Source organism: Sus scrofa, chromosome 15 (assembly GCF_054392235.1).
Source record: "Sus scrofa isolate SSC_HxYL_T2T_F1_AM1 chromosome 15, Sscrofa_HxYL_maternal_Yorkshire_Landrace_v2.0, whole genome shotgun sequence".
NCBI lineage: Eukaryota > Metazoa > Chordata > Mammalia > Artiodactyla > Suidae > Sus > Sus scrofa.
In genome coordinates this window covers 96,624,602-96,640,255 of record NC_139397.1, presented here as the reverse complement: position 1 = coordinate 96,640,255, position 15,654 = coordinate 96,624,602, and the positions used below count along the sequence as shown (strand labels likewise).

At 46.1% G+C, this 15,654-nt stretch overlaps 1 protein-coding gene and 1 long non-coding RNA gene across 2 annotated transcripts in view; one reads left to right on the top strand and one right to left on the bottom strand.

The window, feature by feature from the left end:
* Positions 1-15,654, bottom strand: part of LOC146396001 (uncharacterized) — an 881,025-nt gene that overhangs the window by 757,093 nt on the left and 108,278 nt on the right. The window lies entirely within an intron of this gene.
* LOC146396002 (uncharacterized) lies at positions 7,387-15,525 on the top strand. The gene is made up of 4 exons (XM_085000868.1): positions 7,387-7,475; positions 10,086-10,128; positions 11,137-12,323; positions 13,235-15,525. The coding sequence occupies exons 1-3, from the start codon at positions 7,387-7,389 to the stop codon at positions 11,809-11,811; spliced, it is 807 nt and encodes a 268-aa protein (XP_084856994.1). The 3' UTR covers positions 11,812-12,323; positions 13,235-15,525.

Genomic DNA, 15,654 nt, shown 5'->3' with positions numbered 1-15,654 from the left:
GGGCCCACATCTGGTAGGTAATAAAATCCAGAGCGTAATGAAGACGCCTGGCTGCTGAAGGGCTCTAGCCACTAGACAAAGCCATCGCGACATCATTTCAACCATAGCCGATGCCAGGATTTTAATGGGGCAAAGCCGAGAGCCCTCTTCCTATATACTTTTCCTAGGCTGGGTTCACTGGCCACACTGCTCCCATGGCGCTGAGAATGCCTTCCACAGCACCAGCAAACCAACTCACAACCCAAACAAGGAAAATGCTTAACATGACAGAATCAAACACAATAACACTTATCTCATACTCCCATTTCCCCAGGGTGGTAGCACTAAAGGGTGGATCTCCTTTTTTCTCCACCTCTTCTTAGTCTCCCAAATAAGAATAAATGTTAGATCTCTTTGCAGGAAGAGACAGGCTATGCCAACCGCAGAGGACATGTTCTGACTGTCAACAGTGATGGATGAGATTCTGTACATTTAATAAATATAAATGTCATAATCCAACCATCAAATTTAATAAACAAAAATACCACAAACCATTTTTCCTCCCTGCTCCATGTGCTCCTTTAAAGCTGATAACATTAGAACACATTTTGCCCAAGCTATAACCTCACCATCTGCCTGGCTCAACTTCTGAAGACTTGGTATGGGCTAGAAAGAAAAGCAAATGACTTCACACTGAGAAAAAATAAGGGGCGGGGGGGGTGAATGGTTTTTTTCACTCCTCTTCCTTCTGACCCATTTGTTAACTGTAGAACCAGATGTAACTATCTGAGCATAAGTTCAACCCTCAAGAATTATTAGGGAGGCAGGTCATGGGGAACATTTTTTGCATGAGCTACGCAAACTAAACCATAAAGCCTGCTTCGCCAGCAGGCTGAGTTCTGCATTTCAGGGCTTTGATTAAGAAATGTGAGATGAGATGCTGAAACAAACTGATTAAGGATACACTTTCTTTTGATGGCAAATTAATAATCATAACCACCACAATAAACACATAGAAAAAAAAAATAGTTTCGGTCCCAGGGGATACCAAAGGCCAGATTCAAAGCTATAACTGGAAGGAGTTCTTTATGTTGAGTTAAGGCAACCTCAGTGGTTAAGGAAACGAGGAAAAGAGTAACCAAGTCTAAAGAACTTAGAGAATGTCTAATACGAGAGAGCAATGGAGACACTAAATCTAATTTTGTATAAGTTCCTTTTTATGATCCGGCTATGTCTCAGAAATTTTACACACATTTTTACAATTTAATCTCACGGAGTTCTCTCAAGAAAACACACTAGGCGATACTCCTAAGCTACTGAGCAGCTGAAGTGTACAGAGGCTCTGTCAGGCGGTCATGTCTACAGCACTGTAACAGGGAGAGCTGGTCTAAGTTACTCGGGAACTCCTTCCTCTCTGAGACATCCCAATTTTTCTCTGGGGAGCTACTTCCCCCTCACTCTCACACCACCTCATTGGAACCCACCTCCCAGTTCCAGAATTCACATTTGTAACATGTGGCTGAGCCCACATTCCCCACTACGATGGCGTGCTTGGGAAACAGACTCAGATGCTCCAGCAACACTGGCAGCCGGGGCTGTTGTCAGTTGCAGAAAGGACAATTCTCCACACTTAAAAAGCCCCAAGGTGTTCAAGCCAAATCAAAGGGAACTGTGGGTTTCAGGCAATGTCCATTGGTTACTGCCATTCTTGTTTCCCATCAGAGGGGTCTAGATGGCACCCTGTGTCAACATCTGCAGAAAAGAAGAAGTCATTTGCCCCCTTCCAGCTGTGGTGTGATGCCCTGCCTGTGGTAACTAACCCACGCCCTGAGTCCTTCCAGGGCACCCTTCAAACCTCACAATGGACACAGCACGCTTCCCAATGAAGCCAGGGCAGCTTAGTGGCTATCTTGTCCCCCTTCTGGTTCATTGTGTCCAGAAGTAACTAGGGGGTCCAGGTCGTGCAGATGGTCTCAGTGACTCGCAAAGTAACTTGTACCCTGAGACAGAATTCAGCCAGCAGGGAGAAGGGGGAAATGGAGAGGGGTGATCTCTGCACATTTGTCCCTCTAGGCAACCTCCCTGGAAACTATGAGTTTCCTGGGTTCCTTAAAATATAAAACCAGATGCCTGCAGCACCAGGCAAGAAGAGGGGCGAGGAGATAGAGCCTAAGTAGAGGAGCCCTTTTACTTGAGTTGAAGTCTCCCCACGTTCCCTGGGTACACAGTGGGGAAAAGTGCACAGAGATCTTGCTGCCAAATTACTATAAAGACAACCCACTACAATGGAAAAATTTTATGTGGAGCTGAGTGGAATCTCTGACTGCAAAGGATCTCTTTTCCTTCTTAGTTTTGATTATACTGCAAGTCATTCTGTGAGTGTCAAAAAAAAATGCAATAACTTCAGTTTTAACAATTGCTATTCTTCCTCTGGACAGAAGGCTCAGGCAATGGGAAGCAGCAATACTCAGAACAAAAAATTGCTGCTTACCAAAGAAGACAACAGGGATGGACAAAATTTTGCAAGAGGCAGTCCTTACCCTGAAATCTAGGCATCAAATTTACACAAAAACCATGGTCAATGCTATAGTTTGGAGACTTCTACAATTTTCATGGTATGATTTCACTCCTTGAAGGCCAAAGTTTACTATTATGAATTTCTCCTCTACAGGGTCTTCTATGATATAAATAACTAAAAGTACAGGGATGAGGGGAGCATTAGAACTAAATTTTTTACCCCTAATGCTCCCCCAGTAAAAAACACATATAAATGGCGGTAGCTGAGAGGTGAGTTGAGAGGGAATAATATGGAATCCATGCCTCCCTTCTGTGCAGACCCGCCCTTTCTTAGTTGCCAACGCTTTTTTTTGGGGGGGGGTGCTGCACCCACAGCATATGGAAGTTCCCAGACTAGGGGCTCCAATTGGAGCTACAGCTGCCGGCCTACACCACAGCAACATCAGATCCAAGCTGCATCTGCGACCTACACCACAGCTCACGGCATCGAACCCACAACCTCATGGTTCCTAGTTGGATTCGTTTCTGCTGCGCCACAACGGGAACTCCGCCAATGCTTTTAAAAAGAAGGGAGAGAAGCAGGGGATCATCCTTGTGGGCTGCTCAAGAAAGGCAACCTCCCCTCTGGGCACATTCTTATTAGCACTTGGGTCAACAGCAGAAGAATCTGCCATCTACTTTTCGTTTCCCTTTTTAACTTAGAACACTAAACAACCTTAAAATGCCCATGTCCTCTTTTTTTTTTTTTTTTGGTCTTCTTGCCTTTTCTAGGGCCACTCCCGCTGCATATGGATGTTCCCAGGCTAGGGGTCTAATCAGAGCTATACCCACAGGCCTACGCCACAGCCACAGCAATGTGGGATCCAAACCGCGTCTGTGACCTACACCACAGCTCACGGCAAAGCCAGATCCTTAACCCACTGAGCAAGGCCAGGGATCGAACCTGCAACCTCATGGTTCCTAGTCAGATTTGTTAAGCACTGCACCACAACGGGAACTCCTGCCCATGTCTTCTTAACTGTCCTCCTTGGGCTGTGGAATCCAGAAAGGTAAAGCATGTTCCCCAAAGATACACAGCAAGTGCTTAGACATGAATCCTGGATCTCTGACTTGTTTCTACCTCTGCGTGAGTTAGCAATGGTTGACCAATAGCAAACTTATTTTGAAAGTGCTTGCTAGCTCTTTTTCCGTCACTAGATATTACCTGGTAGTTGGCCTCATAAATATTGTATCATTATGACTCCTAATATCTCTGTCAGAGTTCTTAACTTTTACGATAATAGGCAACTTGGAAACACTTTGCCAGACATTAGGCCATAATGCACAGAATAAGTGACTTCAAATGGGTTGTAGCAATCTAGAGCATGTCTGGGAAACAAATAACTGATACTGGACAACAGTGAAAATCAAAGGCTAAGTGCTGTCTTCGTGAAATGAAATAAAATAAAATGAAATGAGGGCTGCTTTCTGGTCCTTTGTCTCACTGTGAACTGCTACAGCAGCTGCTTTCCGTTTCACTCTAAACAATTCCTTGAAACAATAAACCCAGGAAGAAACTATGGGAGGCAAACCCAATCATTCTCTAACAACACCTATTGCACTCTCTGCTGTGTGGCTCTATTAGTGTAACCCGAAGGTCTAATTCCCTATGTTTTAATCTCAATTCCAAAAGCAAAGTGCCCCCCCCAGAGAACTGCGGCCATCCTTTGAGGGCAAACAATTACTCGTTGCGACACCATCACCCAACTTTTGACTAAGAACACTGTTACACAGATGAAACCAGGTTAAAATAAATTTCAAGGGCACTCTTGATGAGAAAAAGAAATAAAATTTTTAAAATTCAAACTTGAGTGAAATTGTGACTAGAAGGATGAAAGCGTTTTGCAAGCGGGTAATGGTGACAGGTGTAGGGATTTTTAAATTTATTTTCTTTATGTTAATCCTCTGTCTCCTTTCTACCCAGCTTACAGAAATAGGAAAGTGCTTTCAAAAACTGAAGTAATCGAAATAAAAAATTTAGATGAGAAAATACCAACTCCCAGAGTGACAGAGAGGAATGTAGACCATAAATTAACAGTGAGTTGCTCCTAAGCTTCAGAAGAACCAAAATAAAAAGGGAAACAGAGTCATTTATAAGATTTAGCATGTCGACAAGATCAAAAATGAATCAAATGTTCAGGAGAATCAAACTTCCTGGAACTGAGACCTGGAAGCATTTTTCCTGTGGCTTCAGATGCCCCAGAAGTTCCTGCAGGCAGGTCCACCCTCCTGTGTCTGCTGTGGCATCAGTCAAAGCCCCAACCTAGCCATGCATTTGGAACATGCTGATACTCAGACCTCACCAATGAAATCAGTATCTCCACGGATGGCTCCCAGGAGTCAGTATTTAAAACAAGCAAACAAACAAAAAGGAGTTCCCATCGTGGCTCAGCCGTTAACGAAACTGACTAGTATCCATGAGGATGCGGGTTCAATCCCTGGCCTTGCTCAGAGGGTTAAGGATCCAGCGTTGCTGTGAGCTGTGGTGTAGGTTACAGACGAGGCTGGGATACCGCGTTGCTGTGGCTGTGTCTGGCAGTTGTAGCTCCGATTCGACCCCTAGCCTGGGAGCCTCCATATGCCAAGGGTGCAGCCCTCAAAAGCAAAAAACAAAACAAACAAACAAAAAAAACCCCACAGTTCTCCAAGTGATTCCAGTGTACAACCAGTGTCAAAGGCCTTTGTGATTGATGCTGTCCCCTCTCTCCCACAGGAACCTCCCCATTCCACATCCCCATTGAGAAGCGCAGGGCAACATATAAGACTTACCGTGGTTTGGAGATTCCACTTCTTTCCTGCCTCTATAAGTTATGGTTTTGACCATAACCATCTTCTCCAGGGGTCTCTCCTGTGTCTTGGAGATGACCCAGCTCCTGCTGTTAATCTTGATGTTTTAACTTTTAATTCAAAGGTGACACCAACTGTAATTTTGGGGTGACCTTTGTCTCTTTAGTCACAGTCACACACTCAGACATAAATCACGATTTTTCTTTTGAAATAATATAGGACATGTCATGCACTTTAACAGGTGCTACAGAATGGCTCACTCACTACCCTCCATCTCCTCTGCCTTCAATTAGGTAGGGTGGAAAATTAACTTTCCAGCTACCCCTAAAACCATGCAGCATGGTTCAGGTCATAAACATAGGCAAGTCCTTGGGGAAAACTCCTATTCCTAAATAAAAAGATGAAGCTTTGAGTTCCCACCGTGGTTAACGAATCCGACTAGGAACCATGAGGTTGTGGGTTCGATCCCTGGCACCGCTCAGTGGGTTAAGGATCTGGTGTTGCTATGAGCTGTGATGCAGGTCGGAGACTCGGCTCCCACGTTGCTGTGGCTCTGGCATAGGCTTGGCAGCTACCGCTCCAATTAGACCCCTAGCCTGGGAACCTCCATATGCCATAGATGCGGGCCTAGAAAAGCCAAAAAAAAAAAAACAATGAAGCTTCATGAAGAGAAGGTTTTTGTGCATCTCCTTTCTTCCTGCCTGGGAGCAGCCAACTTTAAATCATACGGATGAAAGGAACACACTAAGCGCAGTGAGGGAGAACACGGGTGATGACGTGGAGGGCACCAGCCCTAAACTTCCCACCTGGGAGTTCTTATTACATGAAAAAAACAGACCCCTGTTTGGTATTAAGCCACTATACTCAAGTCTCTGCTGCTTACAGTCACATGCAATCCCAGCCAACACGTGTGTGGTACCACTGGACAAGGTGAACTAGAACAGCGTTTTTACAAGCTACAGTTACATACAGCGATTTACAAGTTACATACTAACTCAACCCACGATGGGTAAATAGAGGTAGACATGGACATAGATGATCAAGAGATGATTGATATATAATAGAGATAAACAGACTTCAGTAGAAATGAAGGGTTTCACTCATTTGCTCAACTTCTTCTCATCCACCACAAGTTAATATTCTTGCACCTTTTTCTCTGCTCTAAGAATTGAGAAAGGATATTGGAGGCTTCTCTTATTCCTGGGAAGGAAAAACAGACTTCCTTTTTTATTTCAAAGATCATAAAGAAGTGGCGCGTGATGGGGAAGGGCCCGAAGGAGTAGAGGAAGGGGATGTGGCCCAATCCAGAGCCCGGAAAGCCTCCCCCAAAGCAGGAGGAGAAACAGAAGGTGTAACAAGTCTCTCAAGGGGTGAAGACCAGGTCCCACTCTCACAGGAAAATGGGGCATGGATGATAAGGATCATGACCTTGAGAGCTGGCAGGGTCCCCTGCAGTGGGTGGCGGGAGCTTGAAGGACAGCTCGGTGGGCCTCCCTGATGAGCTCTGCCTGCAACGCTGAACAGCATCTCATTTAGCACAAGGTTCACTGTAAAGATCAAGGACACCATGAGAGAGCTTCCTGGTATTTCTTGGCACCACTTAAATTCTGGGATTCTTGTTAATTCACCGCAGGCAAAGGGAGCCCCCAAAATAACCGATACTGAGCTCGCTTTGCTAAGTGGGAACTTAAAATTAATATACCCGGAGAAAACAAAGAAGTGTGAGCACTGATGATTCTTTGCATCCGAGCACTGGAGAATTTATTACTGCCCGGCCCCCTGTTGAAAGAGGCATTCATTCTGTAGGACAATCTTGGGGAGTAACCCAGTTGCGGAGGATTGCATTTATCTGAAAATAATTAAACACTGGAGCAAAGTCTGATATTTGTTTTTGATCAAACTAAAGGAAAAGGATAAGGAACCCAGCTGCCCCTTCTGGTGAGGCTGCAGAATCAAACTGAGGAGTGAAAGGGACTTGGAAGACCATCTGGTCCTACTCCTGTGATGCTCAAATTCCCTCCCCAACCTCCCCATCACTGCACCCCCTTGAACCCTGATTTGAGCATGGCTTCTGGGCACAAAGTCCGGGGCACAGTGGGGCAAACGGAAAGTGAGGGCACAAGCCCTGCCCTCAAGACACTCAAAACAGAGAAGTGAGCCATCAGGGCATAAAGGTTTGTAACAACACTGGGTTTGGGTGGGAAGTAGGGCGAGGAGACTGTGTAAAGTCTGGAATAGAGGCTTATCCCCAAGGACAAGAGCCTGCAGTGAGGGTCTCCAGGGGGTGGGAGTCAATGAGAAACTGTTCTAAGGACACAGAAGGAACACCTTGGTGGCGTGGGGACAGACTTGACCAGTTTCACAATGTTGCTGCGGAGGGAGGCAGGACAGGGGCACTGAAAGGTCTAGCTTAGGTGGCAACAGGAAAAGGAAAAGAGTTTTTTAAAAAATCACATATATATGCTAGGTAATGCTATATTCACAATTCAAATCCTACTTCCTACTCTGTTCTGTAATATTAATTTGCCCCAGGAAGATTATTGCATTTCATCTAGAGTTTTGAAGCCATTTGGAATGCACTCAGGTCCTTCCACCACCTTTGTCTAGCAATGAACATTACTGAACCCCGCAGCAGTCAGCTCTTCCAGCAGCATGTGAGGGACTATTGGGGGAATTTGAAAATTTTATGGTCTGAAAAGTGGGCCTTAGCACTTTAGCTTTTATTCTCTCAGAGAGCTTATAAATCCCTCTTCATTTAGCAGTTTTCAAGACAGTGACAGCTTTTGTTAGTCAGGCTAAAGAGAGATTAGAAATAAAAATTTTAACCATTAATCCTCACTGATTAAAGTGAAACCAGAAATCAAATTGTTACCAACTGTGTGCTAATTTCAGCTTAATTCTTTGGCAAGAGGTGTTGGAAATTTTCAGGCGGCTGCACTAATTCACAATGCCTGACTACCGATGGCAGCAAGTCAAGGTCTCCTTTCCTCCTGGGTCCAGGGTGTGAACAATGACTATTTCAAAATCAGCCCAATAAAATATAAACATTAAATCCTTCGCTATGTTGTTTCTCAGCCATCATTTCCCACACCACTCTCTCCTATTCCCCACCAAGCTCCCCGCCCCCCAACTCCACCAGCAGCAAAGAAAAACTCTCTCCCCAGAGACTAGAGAATCACAGCTGAATGGCTGGCCTCTCCGCATCAAACAGAATGTCTGCCGCATCAAAGCAGGTGTCACCCCCACACAAGCCGTTTCTATTACAGACAATGCGGGGAGGGAAAGGAAAAATCCATGCCAATAAGCCACATCAATTCATCAATCAAAATGAATTCATGCGCTAATTAAACTAGCAAAAATTTTAAAAGGCATTTGTTATGGGGAGAGCAGGGGTGGGGAGGGGGAGACGGGAGATGGAGAGTTCCAATTCCAGGGCAGTAAAAACTTGACAGACACAGCACCAGATACAAACGGCAGTAAATACATGACTGGAATTAAAAGTGAGCCTTTCCTTAACTTAAAAGTAATAAGTATATAAATAAATAAAATCAACAGTTTGTACTCAACACAAGGAGAAAAAGGCAAGTAGCTTTCTGGGTGGGCCAAACAGTGACAACGCTAGCAGGGGTGTCCTCTGGTTGGTGCACATTCACTCAGGAAGCCTGTCAGCAAAGTGAAACTCTGTCTCTCTTTCTTCATACCCACTTCTACCTTCTCCTGGACACCCCTCCTACTCCTTTTGATGACTCTCCACATACAGTTGTATGGTTAGTGCACTGCACAAAAGCCTCCAGCTGAGGGAAGAATGGACGTAGTCTCTGCTTTGACAGCCAGGTCACACACCCTCGAATGGGGTTGTGTCATCAGGGAGTAGAGTCTTTTTCCTCTGCTTGTGCACCCAGAGGGCTGTGATCCCTCCGAGGCTGGTGGAGGTGCTTGTCCTTGCTTTTATTTACTTTCTTGTCCCCTGTTTCTTTGACTCCTCCCTCTGAACTGTGGACTGAAACTTCACCTGTTTCCATATATCATACATATCTGGACCAAAAGAAGAAAGAAAACTCAATTATCCACCCAAGTGTTTCATCTATACGACACCAAGTATCCACATATAGGAGAAACATCTCAATGCTTAGTATTATGTAGACAAAACATCTGGTTGATCAAATTAAATTAGTTCATGTTTCTTTCATATGTTTGAGTACCATAGAAACACTTTCAGACCCACTCACAGGCTGGAAGTCTCCTTTGCGGGGTGCAAATTAGTTGTTTTTCTAGATTCAAAGAGTCTAGTTCACTGTAGCAAAGGCCTGAGAGAAAATAAAGGGATGAGGGGGGCAGTTTTTCCCTTAACACTAGAGAAGCAGCATTTAACCTATGTGCTAAATACTATGGGGAGAGACCTTATCTTTCATCCTGGTATTTTGATGCTTCATTTGACAAGATTCTTTCACTGTCTCTTGTCCATGCTGTATTGAGAATAGCAATACTTTAATATTTGCTTCAATATACCGAATTTTTATAAGTCTTCCAGGAATGCCTTTTTCTTGGAAAACCCGTCCTTGAAAAGCAGAAGTCCAATTGAATAAGCTTCCTAAAGTTAATATCAGGGAAATTATTGGTGCAAACTCAGCCATATTTGTTTAAAATGACAAAAGAAAAATGATTATAATATATCAAGTATGTCATTTGAATCTAGCCTCATTGCCAGAGCCCTTTACAGCATCCCTGTGAAGTAAATGGCCGTCATTCTCCCCATTTCCCAGAAAGAGAAGTGGTCAAGTTAAATACTACATCCACGGTCAGACAGTGAGTCGACAGCATAACAAAGAACTTTCCAGAGCTTTCCAGAACTGGCCCTGGGACAAGGCACTTGGTGCACAAGGGCCGAAAACTAAAACTCCTTTTCTTTTCCCCAAGGCAGACCGTGAAACTGTAAAGATGAGCTGGCATTTTGTTTTATTTTGTGTAATAAACGGTTCTTTTCACAGCAGTTGGCCCTGGGGGAGTTTCAAATAGCACTGCTTGGCTGCAGCTGTGGGTGTGGCCACACTCCATCCAAAGGCAACTTGGAGACCACAGCTGTGTCAGGCAGAAAGGATCTTAAACTTTACATCTGGGCTGCACACTTTCAAGTTCACTCCCCCAAACAAGTTGAGTCATTTCCACAAGCCAGAACCCCTCAGATGGAGGTTCTGTTCTTCCTCTGCCTTTGGTTACTTAGGAGGCACCTCAGATATCCCTGGAGACTGACACCCACATTTGGCTCCGGCTGATTCTGAATGGTCCCTGAGCCACTTCTCTCCTAGTCAGGAGAAGACCCAACTTTTGAACTGATAAAAATGGTCAGCATTTTCACAGGGGTTATTGGATGGTAGGGGTTTTTCGTTGTCTTTGTTTTTTCGTTTATATCTCATGGGTCCTTTCTGTGTGTGCCTATCACAGGCCGCTCTAACATCTGGAACGCGTCCCCATATCCAGTGGATTCATATACATTTCCAGGAAATTTTTCTTCAAGCGTTTTGCTTTAAGTCTCTGCTTCCAGCTGGAGCAAATAATTGACAAAGTCAGCCTCCATCCTTAGTGCCCAAACCTAAGGACGGAAGTGTGAACTCTGAACCCCTTCTCACCCTGTAAGTGGAAGGAACAATCACACTTCTTTGTTTCAGGGAAGAAGAGATCTGGGCTTGTGAATGGCTTCTTTTCTGACTGGATTACAGGAACGTCAAAATGGGCACCATCTGAGAGCGCGCGCCCGAGAAAGCTCAGCCCCAGCCACGTGACCCCGGCTTCTGCCTCACGACCCCCGCGTCCTAGCACCGCTGCAGGGAGGTCCTGGGAGGCCAGGAGCTCCTGGGGCTGCTGTCTGGAGACCCGCCGCCAGGGGGCGCTCCGCGCGCCGGGAGAGCGGCCTTTGTGTGGGTGCTTCTGGGCCCGGTCTGGGCGGAGGTTGCGTGGGCCGCTGTCGGCACTCGCGCGATGAGTCAGCTATCCCTTTGCTTTGCAGTGGGAAGAGCCGGCATCCCGGCGATCGGAATCGCAATCGGTCTTTTCGGCGGATGTTCACGCTGCATGGGCCCGCAGGCCTTGCTCTTTCCGCATCTTCAGGCTTCGACGACTGAACAGCCGGCGCAGAACCCACAACGCGCTCGCGTCCCGCCAGGCACCCGGCGCCGAGGCCACGAGGCAGACCCCCTGGGCTCAGAGAGATGCGGCCGGGAACAGCTCGAACAAAACCTGCGCGGAGTGCCAGCGGGAGGGCCACTTAAAGGCGGGGAGGCGTGTGCCTGGGAGAGAGAACAGAGCTGGAGGGCAAGGGCGGGGCGGGGTGCGGGGAACGGGGCGTGGGAGGGGGGCGGGCAGAAACAGAGACCGAGAGCCACCCCAACAAGTTCCCGGGTGCAAAGCCACATGCTGTCTCCGAGGAGAGGCAGGCACGTGTCCTTCGGGGGAACCCTGCCTTTGGGTGCTTGTGGGGAGACAGAAGAGTGAGCAAGTCTTTCGGTAGAAGACAATGGGTTTAGAGGTGTGACAAACAGAATGAGACGCACCAGCCTTCTCAGGGACCCTCTTCCTCAACACCCCCTCAGAGTCACATCGGCTTCTCTGTGGAGTGTCAGGCTAGCCTGGAAGAGGTTCTGTGATGTACGGGTCAGGGAAGAGCGATAAAAACAAGTTCTTTTCCACTAGAGACTCAGAACCACTTCCTGGGACCATAGTGCTTTCTACCCTTGTCACTCTTGCTTCTGCTCCGTGTCAGCCATCTAACTGCCTGGTATTCCTATAGACTTGGGACCCATTTGCTGATACCACCAAGGGGGAAAGGCCGAATGTGACACCTCCCCACCCCCCCACCCCGAATAAAGATCGCTGGAAACATCTTTAGCCCGACTTCCTCGGTCTGAAAGAGGAGGAGCAATAGAAGTGTGGCCACTCAGGTTTAAACACTGGCTTTGAATTTTCAACGCCACTTGTGGTGCAATAGGATGCGTAGCAGGGGCTCGGTGAGTCATGTCATTCCATTTTGGGAGATGAGCCCTTCAACTCCTAAAATAAATCGTTTTTAAAATAAGAGCATGGCTGAGGCACGTGGTCTTTTCCTGGTCTTCTTTTCATCAGTAAAATCCAGACGTTGGACCAAGTTACCTTTCAGCTTCAAAATTAGAAGAAACGATTTGTCTGTTCAGGGATTTGCAGAGGAACGCTCCTTATTAACGTGTATAATGCAGTGGTGGGATGAGGAACATGGAAAAGAAGTTTTCCAAAGTAGGGAATGAAGTCGCACAGCATTTTCTCCAACGGAATCTCCATTTCCAAATTTTGCTTTTTTTTTTTTTTTTTTTTTTTTTTTTTTTGGTATGTGTGTCTTTTTGTCTTTTTGCCTTTTCTAGAGCCACTCCCGTGGCATATGGAGGTTCCCAGGCTAGGGGTCCAATCGAAGCTGTAGCTTGCCAGACCCACAGCAACGCGGAATGCGAGCAGCGTCTGCAACTTACACCACAGCTCATGGCAATGCCGGATCTTTAACCCACTGAGCGAAGCCAGGGATCCAACCGGCAACCTCATGGTTCCTAGTTGGATTCGTTAACCACTGAGCCACGATGGGAACTCCTCCCAAATTTCGCATTTCTAATGTTGACCATTTACTGTCACATTAGGTCAGATCTAAAATAATTAATGCTCCTTGGTGAGAAGATAATGTCACCTCGGAGACCCAGTGTGGTAATCAACCAGGAAGACCTAGGGGCAAGATGATTTGCTGTTTATCAGGAAACCACTTTCTTCCACTCAGAAGAGAATCGTCACTGAGCTTCAGAATCCTTGAGTGTTCAGTACCAAATGCTTGCAAGGTGTAGCTGATTTTTCAGAGCATCTAATGCTTTTATTCACATCTTGTCCTCTTCTCGTTGTTCAGGTTTGGGAGTTTGAGGACAACAGAGAGATACAAATTCAACTGTGCAGCAAGAACTCTTCTCAGTGTGCATGTCAAATTTTCACAGTTGTGAGAGTGTCCATGACTAAGGCTGTTTCACCTAATATTTTCCTAAGCTGAGAAGGTTCCAACAGTGAAATTTAAAGTCTGTGGCTAATGAGGAATACAGGTTTTTTTAAACTTCATGTTTGGAGGCAGCCCCTTTGCCTCTCTCTTGGAACTATGACAATGTGGGTCTGATAAAAATACGACTTGGTTTCAAACTATCCCATAGCATTATAAAAATGTTTGGACTAGATTTAGTTCTCCTAAAAGGTGGCAGATTGATAGAGCATGGATAAAGCAAGTCAGCTTCCAGGAATGATTGCTTCGTGAGAAACAGGGCCCTTCTTTCTCCAGAGAGACATGGACATGCCCAGACAACGTCTTAACTTGCAGAGTTCTCAAAGCCTGGATCCCAGCTTCCCTCCCTGCTGAGGCTTCTGGCCAGAGTGGGGATTTCTACAGGAATTTTGTAGTGGAATGATACCTTCCTGAAACCAGGGTCACCAGGTCATTGCATTCTGATCAGCCAGAAGCCTGCAGGGCTATCAGCACAGCTAAACCTTCCAGAGGAAGCCTGTGAAATGTATTCTCTGAGCATCCTGACCTTCCTCGGTCGGCCACTTCCCTCCTGTGATTTCCCTCCCTCTCCCCCAGGCCCCTTGTTCTCACATGGACCACAGCCCCGCCCCGCTGGCCTGGGCCTCCTGGCCTCACTCATTATCTCTTTCCTCTTCTTCAATCTCCCTTCCTCACTGCCCTTCCAGGTACTTTTGCATCTCATTTGTGTGACTGGAGCACCTAAGGCCTTATGGCACTGTAAAGCAGGGATGGCTTTGTTGGTCGTCATCCCTTAGGAGTTTATAAAGCTGGGCCAAGTACTTTGACTGTAAATGTCCATTGACTCCAAATCATTTAGGCATTCCTTCTTCAAAATGCCAGAATTCACTTTTAACTCAAGACTTCTTTGCACAAGAAAAAGAATAAAGGACTATAAAGACAAATTTGCATCATGGAATAACCCACATAGAGCTCGCTAAACAGATAATTCACACATACGTGCATGGGTTCATAAGTGCAGTTAAAGCTCAAAATAATGTTCAGCTGGATTTTCCCCATGGTTGGGCTCTAAACTACCTCCATATCTATCTGGAATTTTTAGCACAGATGGGTCGAAGGAAATGTGTCTGTCTTGTCCACCTTCTGCCATCCTTGTGGACAGTTCCCCTTCAACTCTTATGGCTAATCTGCTAATTACAGCATGTTCTGCCTGTGTCCACGTGTTCAGGGCTCATACTTTACAGAACAGTCGCCCCATCTTCTCTCCCAGTCCTCCTCATCTCCTCCTACCCTGCTCCAGCAGGGACAGAAAGGATTTTACCAATTCTCTCAGCTTTTGACTAGACAGTATAATTTATGGGCTAAGCACCTTGCCTTCCCTTCAGAAGTCAGTCCCTCACGATTGGTGCCTGGGTTGGCAATTAAGTGTTCCTTCTCTTCCTTGCTCCATGGTTGCAGCTGTGGTTTCAACTGCCCAGCAGCCGTCTTGCTGGGGTATTGTTGCTTCATCACATCACGCCAGTTTCTGAAAAGCTCCATGAGCGTCTTCCCAGAGCAGGCCCAAAGGCAGGAGCCAAATCCTCAGCCAGACCCCGGGACCACCCCTTGAAGATGGCCTCCATCAGTTTTCTTTCTGCAAGGCAGCAAAACCATTTGTCCCGGCCAACGAGTATCCCACTTCTGTAGAAACATCAGATCAGCCTACATCTATCAATTGCCAGCATCCTTAGCAAAGCACTCCGCTGGGTGCTAAGTCATCAGCCATAGGACCAGGCAAGGTTGCTAAGAACACGGCAGAATTTTTGAAAATAGCCACCAGATTTCCACGAAAGGGAGAGAGCTCCCAGGGGCCAAGCTGCAGCGAATCCTGGAAGGCAGTGCCTGACACCGGAGGTCCAGAAGGCCAAGCGGCCTCAGCAGAGCAGCATATTTTTACCGAGTTCATTTAAACCATTATGTCGTGTACATTGTCTTTTTTTTCAAAATGATACATCACTGCTGACAGTTGGCATGTACTGTTTTCATAGCTTCGCCTTTATAAATATTATGAGCACATATCACAGCAGTATTGTTATAACGAGTTACAATGATGTGCTCTTTGAGAGAGTGCCAATGACTGGTTTATATCCTCGATGATGTTGCGGCATCAGAATAAATGTGGTATAAATCTTTCCCAAGGTTCAGCCGTTCCTTTAAGTCAAGATCGTTACATGTGGGTTGTCGGGTTCCCCGTGTCGTTCCCCTCAACCTTTGAAACCTCCGCTTCCCTGTGCTTTGATATACAGCCCCCAATTCTGAGG

Bases quoted from the DNA above. Each gene is read 5' to 3' on its own strand.
- LOC146396002 (XM_085000868.1), top strand. From the start codon at position 7,387: ATGGCTTCTGGGCACAAAGTCCGGGGCACAGTGGGGCAAACGGAAAGT. The intron at 7,476-10,085 runs GTGAGCCATCAG...CCCATTTCCCAG, and splicing joins AAGACACTCAAAACAGAGAA to AAAGAGAAGTGGTCAAGTTA. The intron at 10,129-11,136 runs GTGAGTCGACAG...CCCGCGTCCTAG, and splicing joins ACTACATCCACGGTCAGACA to CACCGCTGCAGGGAGGTCCT.